The 11,500-nt window shown below is 45.6% G+C and overlaps 1 protein-coding gene across 1 annotated transcript in view; it reads left to right on the top strand.

Annotated features, from left to right (window-relative positions):
- Window positions 1-3,912: 3,912 nt before the first annotated feature.
- LOC311242171 (PDZ domain-containing RING finger protein 4-like) overlaps window positions 3,913-11,500 on the top strand; it is a gene marked incomplete at both ends in the record, with an annotated part of 27,189 nt that continues 19,601 nt past the window's right edge. Inside the window, one exon of the mRNA XM_084331120.1 lies at window positions 3,913-4,065. Coding sequence (XP_084187246.1) covers window positions 3,913-4,065 — 153 coding nt within the window. The remainder of the gene's footprint in view (window positions 4,066-11,500) is intronic.

Raw genomic sequence — 11,500 nt, 5'->3', positions numbered from 1 at the left:
CATTCCTATCAAAGGTCCTTGAAAAGGCTATTCTCTCTCAGCTGTCTCCCTACCTGCACTTGAATAACATCCTGGACACATTTCAGTCAGGTTTCAGAGCCAACCACAGCACAGAATCTGCCCTGCTTAAGGTCACCAATGACCTGCTCCTCACTACAGACAACCGGGACTGCGCTGTCCTTATGCTTTTAGACCTCAGTGCAGCTTTCGATACAATAGACCATGCTATCCTCATTGACCGTCTCCACCAAGCAGTTGGTGTCAGTGGCACAGCCCTATCATGGTTCACCTCCTACCTCAGTGACAGAAGCTTCTCCGTTAACATCGGAAACTGCTCCTCACCCTCTGCCTCTCTCTCTTGCGGGGTTCCACAAGGCTCCATCCTTGGCCCTATCCTATTCTCCCTATACATGCTGCCCCTTGGTCTGATAATTAAAAAACACAACATCTCTTTCCATTTTTATGCTGACGACACTCAGGTCTATCTCCCCATGAAACCCAACAATATAAACAATCTTGACAGTCTTCATTCCTGCCTAGACGACATCAAATGCTGGATGGCACACAATTTTCTACAACTCAATCACTCAAAATGTGAAATCCTCCTTTTCGGCCCTCCAAACCAAACCAATGTCATTGCCAGCAGCCTGGGTAACCTGTCTCCCCTAGTCAAGCCCTTTGTTAAAAACCTGGGCGTGCTCTTTGACCCCGAGTTTTCCTTCAATAGGCAGGTAAACTCGTGGTGAAGGGATGCTTTTTCCAGCTCCGGTCCATAGCCAAGATCAAGGCCATTCTCTCCCCCTCAGACCTGGAAAGAATAGTTCACGCCTTCATATCCTCACGCTTAGACTACTGTAACTCCCTGTACATGGGGCTAAATAAATCCACCATAGCCCGTCTACAACTCCCCAAAAACGCTGCCGCTAGACTGCTCACAGGTACCCGGAAGAGAGCTCACATCACCCCTGTACTTGCCTCCCTCCACTGGCTCCCGGTGCGCTTTAGAATAGACTTCAAGGTCCTCTTAATGGTGTACAAAGCCCTAAATGGTAAAGCCCCTGCTTACCTAGCAGACCTCCTCACCCCCTATACCAACGCCAGGGCCCTCAGATCGGCTGATAAGGGTCTCCTAACCACTCGTAGGTCCAACTTCAAGTCTAGGGGGGGACGTGCTTTTGCGGTCGCAGCCCCTGACCTCTGGAACAGCATCCCCATGTCCAAAGACTCCATCAAGACTCCATCAAGTCTTTTAAATCAAAACTCAAAACCCACCTATATCGCCTGGCCTTCCCTGACTCACTTTGACTCTTGCCGTACTTGTTGACGTGTTGTTCTGTTTTTCCTTTGTCTATCCGTTGATTTTATTTTATTTCTCTGTTTATTTTATACTTTTCTTTGTACTTAGCTTAGCCATGTGAAGCACTTTGGTTGACAAGCGTCATGTTTAAACGTGCTATACAAATACATTTGATTGATTGATTGATGAGACTAAGAAACGATGTAAACACCATGATAAAATATGCAAAAAAAAATGTCATCAATGACAAGACTGAACAAACCCGGGAACTTTGGAAATTACTCAACAACCAACTAGACTGCAGTAAAAAACTAAAACACAGATTTACAAACATCAACATAAAGACAGAAAACACTCTCATCACAGACAAGCTGGATGTGGCCAATTATATAAACATTTTCTTTATAAACATAGCCACAACACTGGTTAATAAACTACCCTCCCACTCAGGGCCGTAGAACACATCCTAGCCTTCTACAAAAACCTAGGGGTCCGCAAAGACGACTTCAAACTAGAAATGGTACCAACAGATGAGGTGCTCAAAAAACTGAGCGCCCTCCAACCTAACAAGGCCACTGGCCATGACAATATCCCCTCCAAATTTCTCAGAGACTCAGCAGCCACCATCACCACAGTCATCACCCACATAATAAACCTCTCCATAAAACAGGGATACGTCCCCAAAGACTTCAAAATTGCAAGAGTGACCGCCCTGCACAAAAAAGGCAGCAAATTAGACCCAGGCAACTACCGCCCTGTTTCTATTCTTACCTCCATCTCGAAGGTCATGGTAAAAAATAGTCTGAACAAGTCGAAAAGTACCTTGCGGAAAAAAAGCTAATCTATGAATTCCAATCTGGGCTTCAGAACATCCCACTCCACTGACACATGCCTTCTCTATTTGAACGACCACATCAAACAAGAGGTGGACGCGGGCAAATACTGCGGCATGGTCATGCTGAACCTCCAAAAGGCTTTCGACACTGTCAATCACACCATTCTGATTGACAAGCTAAAAGCAATTGGTTTTGATAGTTCATCAGTGAGCTGGATGCAATCCTACCTGGAGGGGAGAGAACAGATGGTGGAGGTAAACGGTACACTATCCCCCCCCCCCTCCCAGTGAGCTGTGGTGTTCCACAAGGAAGCATATTAGGACTGTTACTGTTCCTAATTTATACAAATGACATGTCATCAGCTTGTGACTGCAACTTGTTCCTGTTCGCGGACGACTCAGCTCTGCTGGTCTCTGGCAGGGAGAAGTTGCAGGTTGAAACAGCCCTCAGCTATGTGTCTTTTAAGGGTGTTACGGGTGGTACCGTGAAGCGCAGTTACGAAGGACTTCAGATGTTGTGAAGTGACTGTGGCGAGTAGCGGTGCTATGGGTTAAACTCACTCTCATCCTTAAAAGACACATAGACACGTTACAAAGCAGTGAATTCACCTCTTGGTATAGCGGTCTGTCACCCCCCCCGGTCCTATTGGACCGGCCATCGGACTTTCAACACCACTCATGAATAATACCCTATTGCATTTGTGCCTGTCTATGTTTATTAATTTGGTCTCTGTCATACTCACTAATCTGTTGTCTGTGTATCTGCTGTCTGTGTTGTGCCCCATTGTCTAGTCTAGTGATGTCTCCCCTGTGTCTGTATCTATGTGTTATTTAGTGTCGTCATGTTTCAGTATTTTACCCCAGGTTGTTCTGTCTTTTCCACGCAGCTGTGTCTTGTTCCCAATCACCCTCATGTGTCAATTAGTCTGTGTATATTAGTGTTGTCTGCCCTGCCTTCCTGTGCTGGATCATTGTTCATGTTACCCTCGTCCTGTGTGCTGTCAACCTTATGTTTCTCCGTATTCCCAGTGAGTCAGTTTTGTATTGTTTGCCACGTTAAGTAAAGTGCTTATTACTTTCATCCACGACTTGTGCTTCATCTATTTCATCCTCCACTACCTCTCCTCGTGTTAAGTCTGCATTCCGGGTTCTACTCATCTCTACCACCGACATGCCAACGAAACGTTCCAGGAATCGTAACAGCGGTCTGTGTGAGGTTCGAAACTCCCTCGGGGGAGGTGATGATGTCACAACCGTTACACATGTACAGAAGGAGAGTGATTGTAGAATCAAACCAAACCTCTAGAAGCGATATTGAAGAAACCACTGGCAGCAGCGCCAGTTGGGGTCAACTGTCCAAAGTAATGGGGACTGTGGTAGGGAGGTGAAGAAGAGAGTGCAGGCCGGGTGGTGCGGGTGGAGAAGGATGACAAGGGTGATCTGCGATAGAAGGGTACCAGCAAGAGTAAAGGGAAAGGTCTACAGCACGGTAGTGAGACCAGCTATGCTGTATGGTCTAGAAACTGTGGCACTGACCAACAAGCAGGTGGCGGAGCTGGAGGTGGCAGAGATGAAGATGCTAAGGTTCTCTCTGGGAGTAACAAGGTTGGACAAAATCAAAAATGTCCATGTTGAGCAGTTCGGGCAGAAAGTTAGAGAGGCAAGACTGAGATGGTTTGGACATGTGCGGAGGAGGGAGGTGGGGTATATCGGGAGGAGGATGCTGGAGATGGAGCTGCCAGGAAAGAGGAGGAGGAGGGGAAGGCCCAAGAGGAGGTTTATGGACACAGTGAAGGAGGACATGCAGGCAGTGGGCGTGACGGAGGACGACACAGAGGACAGGAACAGATGGAAACGGATGATCCGCTGTGACGGGAAAAGCCTAAAGAAAAAGAAGAAGAAGAAGAAGAAGACTGGCAGCAGCGCCACCACGGCTACAAAGGATCACATTACAACCACAAAATACAACACACACATCCGTCACCACCCTGGAAAGGAAATACCTGTGGCTGACACACTATCATCACAATAGCAACAGCACAAGATTCTCAGCTCCCTGCATTGGGAAAAGTCACCAAGGCCGGATGGTCCTGATAATAGATGAAATTGCTCACTCAACATCCAGGAATACTGGAACCACAGAGATTACATTTCTGAGATCGATGGTATGATGTTCAAAGGTGAAAAAAACAACAATCCCCCAGAGACTCAGAGATGCCATCACACATGTGTAATACATGTTTGGCACATGGGTGTGTGGAGAAAAGTATTAATAACTGAGAAAAGCAAGAACAGAGAAAATCAAAGAACAGAGCATGAGACCTCCTGTTCTGGCCCGGCACGGGGAAGCACGTTGAGGCAGCAGTGGAGCAATGCAGCATACAGTATGCCTGAGGACGCAACGCAAAACCCAGAGCCCCTGCTATCATATCAGAAGACTGCACGTTTACATTGCACTACTTTTATTGTCTTTTATACCTATTATTATGTCTGCAATTTATGCATTGTTTTTTATTCTGTCAATCTGTGTGTTGATTTTATGCCTATGTTAATTTTATACTATATAGATAGTTATTAATATGTATTATTGTTATATTGTAGAAATGTGTGCATTGAAATGTCTGTGGAGTCTCGACGACATTGAAAATGAGGCTGACCTCAATTGTCTTTTCGAGAATAAATAAAGGTTTGAATACAACACACCTGTTCACATGGAACGCCCCGGATTACATCGTCACAGTAGATTACTACAGCAGATTCTTTGAGATGGAGATAATACAGAGCTCAGCAACAGTGATCACCAAACTCAAGTGACCGTTCAACAACATGCCGCACCTCAGAGGAGTTCCGGTGCTTTGCAAAGGTCTGGGATCTCAAACACCACAATGTGATGTGAAAACAGGGATGAATCCTGATGTTCATCCAGAATGTTCCCGCCTCAATATCCAATGGACAATGGTGGAAATTAACTCAAATAAAAAGACTTGTCCTCGAGTGATTTGAAACATATTTCAGAAGTCCTTGGACTGCTGTCAATGTATGTGCAAAGTCTTATCCAAATTGGATCTGAACTGTACGAACTATATGGCTGTCAGACAGACACATACGCAATCTCAATACCCCCTGGTATTGCTGGTGTACCATGTGTGCTCATCATTCTCATATACATTTTCCAAGCCAGAAATATCCGTCAGCTATATCTTTTTCAACAAGAGACTGCATTGCAATAGTTCTCACTTCAAGCAGTGGCCTGCAGTACAAGAAAGCACGCCTGAGTCCACTGTAGCCTTGGGGGAAGTAGCTCATATTTGCGGTGAACCAGACGTTGTGAGGAGGGAGATGGAAAAACAAAGGGAAAGTTCCTGTTTCACCTCCGTGTAGCGACTCAAGGACGCCAGTCGCTTTGTGTTGTTTCGCCTCCAGTCGAGGCTGTCTCGCTCTCTCGATTGGACTTTCAACGCATTTCTTAAAAAAAAAAAAAAAAAATGTTAGCGCTTCTGTGGAGACGGTTTTCTGAAGACTCAAAGTTTGTATCGCAATTCAGTCCACAGAGAGTTATAGACAGTGTTTTTCAACTGGTTCAGGCAACATTTCAGGACAAATATAACGTCGATGTATATCTGTTAAAGGGGTAAAACTATGGAATAACTTTGACAAAGAAGTAAAAATGTGTAGTTCGATACATACATTTAAGAAATTATTCAAATATAAGGCGATACATAAATATAAAACCTTATTATTATCCTAATTATATTTTATTATAACATGACTATTGAAATCGTGACAAAAACAATATATATATATATATAAAAAACTAACAAATAAATGTGTATATACGTTTTGTATATAAAACTATGAAACTTTTGTAACCTTTTGTTTTTGCAAAATGATGTAGGCTACTGAATTATGTTATTTTTGTGTGTGTAAATAATGTAATGTAAAAAGGGTAGGCAATTATAAGCCTCGGCTTCTAGTCCAGTCATTATATGAAAAAACCTAGGACAAATTGCAACAGTAGCAAACTCAACTGATTTTGTATCCTCATTATGTCCTTAGTGAGGGAAAAAAAGTCCCAAGGAATCCCATCATGGGAAAGTTTTGAAAACGACCTATATATATTCATATCGAAAAATGCCTGTTATAACATAGTGGTGAAAATTTTACTTTTAGATATCACTATAAAAACTCACAAGCTGATTACACACACAAAGACAAGAAAAAAAGTCAATCACAACTTCATTGAATTATTCTGTTTACTCATGCAAATCACACATTATCTTATTTGATATGCACCAATTAGCATACACGCCAGAACTAATCAAAACATTTGATAAAGACATTTTTTTCTTCTTGGAATATTAGTAGATAGGCTCTGTGGAGCTCAGTCCACGAGGATGGGGCTCAAGGGTTTATGTCCGTGGGGATAGGTCCATGGAGATGGGGGTTTTTATAATAGGCGGAAACTACATATTTGTACAGCATGCAAAACACTACATGATTCTTGCACAAAACTACATGGGCTTAACATAAATTTGGTATGTCTGTATAGGGGCGGCTTGTAGGTACCCATGTAACCCATTTCCATTAACATATATTGAGGTAGAAGGCCAAGGGACCATTTGAAAAATGGTGATGGCCATATTTCCCTCCCCAAAAAATCGTCTTAACTTTGAATAATTAGGTATGTAGCCCCCTTTCCAATGAGGTAACATGACATGGTTGGTCTCATTGAAAACCAGAGGTTGTCTAGAATCAAATGTTATCTTTACTTTTGAGCTACCTCAAAATTTTAACGCGTCACAATCTCTGAAAGACAGTGTCGTCAGTGATCCTGCCAGCAATCAAGTACATTGAAAAAAAACACATTTCCCATGATGGGATTCCTTGGGACTTTTTTTCTCTCACTAAAGACATATTGAGGATACAAAATCAGTTGAGTTTGCTAATGTTGCAATTTGTCCTAGGTTTAGCCTAATTCTGGCCTATAATGACTGGACTATTCAGCCTACACCTTTTTCGGTAATTTTCTTTGGTTTATAAATGTTCTACTACTGTACACTGCTTTGTAAAGGAAGACCGAAATAAAAAATCATTCATTCATTCATTTCCACCGACTTGGCAGAAGGCGGCAGTTCCATGGAGCATGAGCGGGTTCTCTGAAAGACCCCCCCCCCCCCCCCCCCCCACAAACACACACGCACACACACACACACACACATACACACACACACACACACACACACACACACACACACACACACACACACACACACACACACACACCACACACACACACACACACACACACACACACACACACACACACACACACACACACACACACACACTCCATCTCCTCTCTCTCTCTCTCTCTCTCTCTCTCTCTCTCTCTCTCTCTCTCTCTCTCTCTCTCTCTCTCTCTCTCTCTCTCTCTCTCTCTCTCTCTCTCTCTCTCTCTCTCTCTCTCTATAGACTGGGTATAAAAAGCTCAAAGCGCAGGGAGACGGAGCGAGGTGGGTGCAGCAGATTGAAGCGCTGACATCAGAAATGAGACTGACCCCTCTGCTTTTATGTGCCCCGGTCGGTGGTTGACCCTCCTCCCCTCCTCCCCTCCTCACCGCCTCGCCCTCGTCCCATAACAATACGTTTCCCATTACCACTCTCCACCCCCCCCCCCCCACCCCCAACGCCATCACAGCCCCACAATATTTACCCGCCCAATCATCTAGTTCACAAAAGAGCCTTTATAGTGGGCATAGTGTGTGTGTGTGTGTGTGTGTGTGTGTGTGTGTGTGTGTGCCTGTGGTGGAACAGAAGAGCGTAAAAGGTATGTGCACATATGCACGCTATGTGTGAATGCGAAGACTCCGTAATGTGTAGGTGTGTGTATCTGTGTGCACGAATGTGTGTGCCTGCATGTATGTGAGTGACTCTCTCGTGTGCGTGTGTTTGTGTGTGTGTGTGTGTGTGTGTAGGTGTGTGTGTGTGTGTGTGTGTGTGTTTGTGTGTGTGTGTGTGTGTGTGTGTGTGTGTGTGTGTGTGTGTTTGTGTGTGTGTGTGTGTGTGTATGTGTGTGTGTGTGTGTGTCACCAGTGCTCACCCTTTTGAGGGAGAGAGAAGCGTTGAACAGCGCTGGCGGTGAATCGATGGCTGTGTCCTCTGGGTCGACACACAGACTCAGCAGATGAGCAATATGTTACAAAACGAAACGTATTGTAATCCTTCCGAGGCTCGATGTTGAAACACGCTGTGGTTTTTTCTAATCGATTAAATATGAACTAGTCATGCGTCGAAGGGCTTTCATTAATGTTTTTTCGATTATGTATCTTATTCTGTTCTGAAAGCATAGCGGATGTCTATATAAAGTTTGAAAGTTTAGAGAGCAAACATGTCATCTTTGGTGTTTTTGTATCCTATTCTCTGATATGAGCAGCCGGGTTGGAAAGTGTCCCAATCGCTGAACACAGGAGAAGAGAGAATGGAGCGTTTCAGGTTGTTTAATAGTATTCCCCAAGTAGGCAAGAGTTACATCCAGAAATGTACAACAGATATGAATTGGGAATGTTCTTGGGGCAATGGGAGCAGGTGCACTCCAGTGCTACTGTGGACGGAAGACACGGGTCCGTGTCGAGAGAGGGAGCAGGAACTCCTTGGTAAGCTCCAGGGGGTCCAGACAGGGGCACGCTGGCACGGAGGTCCTGGGCACAAGAGAAGGAAAGTTAGAACAGGGAATAATCACACAGGGATGCCTAGCATGTCTACAGACTGAGGCGTCGTACCTAGGTAATGATACTAACACCACGATGACTTCTGGTCAGCGTCGTCCGTTGAAGTAGGGTCTTCATCAACGGGGGATGGGATACAGCTGTGAGGAGTGAGGTGCCTGGCAGCGTGTGAATCAGGAGATGAGGTGCAGCTGAGTTGAGTGACAGGGGTGAAGGGGTGCTGACCATAAAAAACCTCTGAGTCATTTTTGATTCCTCCCTCTCATTTAATGCACATATAAAAAATGTCACCAAAATTGCATTCTTCCATCTTCGTAATATCGCAAAAATACGCCCCATTTTAACTCTGGCTGATGCTGAAACCCTGATTCATGCTTTTGTCTCATCACGTCTGGACTACTGTAATGCACTTTTTTCAGGCCTACCTAATTCAAGCATCAAAAATCTTCAACTCGTGCAAAATGCGGCTGCACGGATACTAACTAGAACTAGAAAATGTTATCACATCACACCAGTTTTGTCCGCCCTACACTGGCTTCCTATCCAAGCCCGTTCTGACTTTAAAGTGCTACTCCTCACCTACAAAATTTTAAATGGGCTTGCACCGCTCTATCTATCCGATCTCATCTCCCGATACTCGCCCGCTCGTGCTCTGCGCTCACAAAATGCGGGGCTTCTATCGACCCCTAGGGTTAAAAAGAAATCCGCCGGCCACAGAGCCTTTGTCTACCGCGCTCCCTACCTGTGGAACAAATTACCTGCCGTCATCAGGGGCACCTGCTCTGTCGAAGCTTTTAAATCCCTGCTTAAGACTCATCTTTTCTCTCTCTCCTTCAACCTACCCTGATCTCACCTGGTCGGGGACTGACCTTTAGATTAATCTGTGTAGTTTAGTTAGGGTACAGGGTACTACATGGTACCACAGAGTACTACATGGTACTACATGGCACTACAGGGTACTACGTGGCTCTACATGGCTCTACATGGCACTACATGGCACTACATGCACTACATGGCACTACAGGGTACTACATGGTACTACAGGGCACTACAGGGTACTACATTGCACTACAGGGTACTACAGGGTACTACAGGGTACTACATGGCACTACAGGGTACTACAGGGTACTACATGGCACTACAGGGTACTACATGGTACTACATGGCACTACAGGGTACTACATGTCTGCTCCTTTGCAGCACCACAAATATGGAAACTCTCTAACTCTTCCCCCCCCCCTCCCTCCCCCCCCTCCCTCCCCCCCTCCCTCCCCTTCTCTCTGAGTGCCCGTCTCCTGGCGCTGGACTAAGGTGATGGATGCCTCGGGGTCTTGGCCAAGATTGTAGTGACTGCTCTACATGCACCTCCGAGGCCTTGGATCAGTTATTCACCGTCGTCTGTCCGTGGTCCTGTCAACTGATTAACAGTATTAACAGACTGTTAACAGATTAACAGTCAACGCGGTTTCATTGCTGGGTTAAGTACTTCTATTCTATTCACATAATACGCTTACTTCATATATCTACTCCATTCACATATATGCCTACCACTTGTATCTATTGCTATGTCCGCCCACTACAATCTCATGAGCTGTCTAACGCCTGTCCCGTCTCCCTGTCCCCCTATGACCTGCTGTCCTGGAGTGTTGACCGGAGTGTTGGACGTCCCGTGATGAAGGCCGGGAGGTTGCGACCCCCTCTGCGTGCCCCCTGTCTCCGGAGGTCTCGTAGTGGTGACCAGAGTGCCGGATGTCCCGCGATGATGTCGGGGAGTTCGCGACCCTCTCTGCGCCGCCCCCTATCTCCCTGTCTCCGGCTGTCCCTGAGCAATGACCGGAGTGTTGAATGTCCGTGACTAAGACGGGGAGGACGTGACCCTCTTTGCGCCGCCCCTGTGCCTCAAATAGATCCGCTATCAGCTCTATCTTTAATCTTTCAAAATGTTCAGTTGCTATCGCTATTAGCTCTATCTTTAATCTTTCAAAATGTTCAGTTGCTATTGCATGCACTCATCTGTGTCTCACCACACACATGAGTGCATGCTTACCAACTGTCCGTCTGCAACACTACTATCACCAACATCTAAGAAGGGAGATCCCCCCTTGAATGGCCCTTCTAAGGTTTTCTCTCCTCCACACTGCCTGTGGAGCTTTTTTCCTATTGTTAGGTTTTAGTGAGTTTTTCCTTACCTTCGCGTGGGGTATGTCTGGGAGTGCTTGCATTCTTTCATTTATTTGCATTCATCTAAAAATGTTTGGACCTTATGGTGTTCTTGTTCTGTTCTTGACTTATTGTTTTTTTTTTTTTTTGGTCTTTTTCCCCCTCCATTTTTCCTCCGATTTTCTCCCATCCCAATGTTAGTCGTATGCCAATTCGCCAATTCCCAGTCCCTTCCTGGTCGCTGCGCACTTACCCCCCACAGTCAGATCATCTGGGAGAGTGGAGGCTACCACGTGCTTCCTCCGACACACGTCCAGCCAATCACCGCTTCTTTTCACCTGGCAGCGCGGATTCTCATCGAGAGGGCGTAGCGTGTGGGAGGACCACACTATCCCCCTCGAGTCCTATCCGCGCTTAGCAGGCGCCCCGACCGAACTGTAGGAGTCGCTGTTTACAACAACCCGGACCCACCCCGCCAGCTTC

This window comes from Notolepis coatsorum (genome assembly GCF_963971535.1).
Source record: "Notolepis coatsorum genome assembly, chromosome: 15".
Taxonomy (NCBI): Eukaryota; Metazoa; Chordata; class Actinopteri; order Aulopiformes; family Paralepididae; genus Notolepis; species Notolepis coatsorum.
Note: the sequence above shows the minus strand (reverse complement) of the source record. Positions and strands in the feature narration are given on the sequence as shown.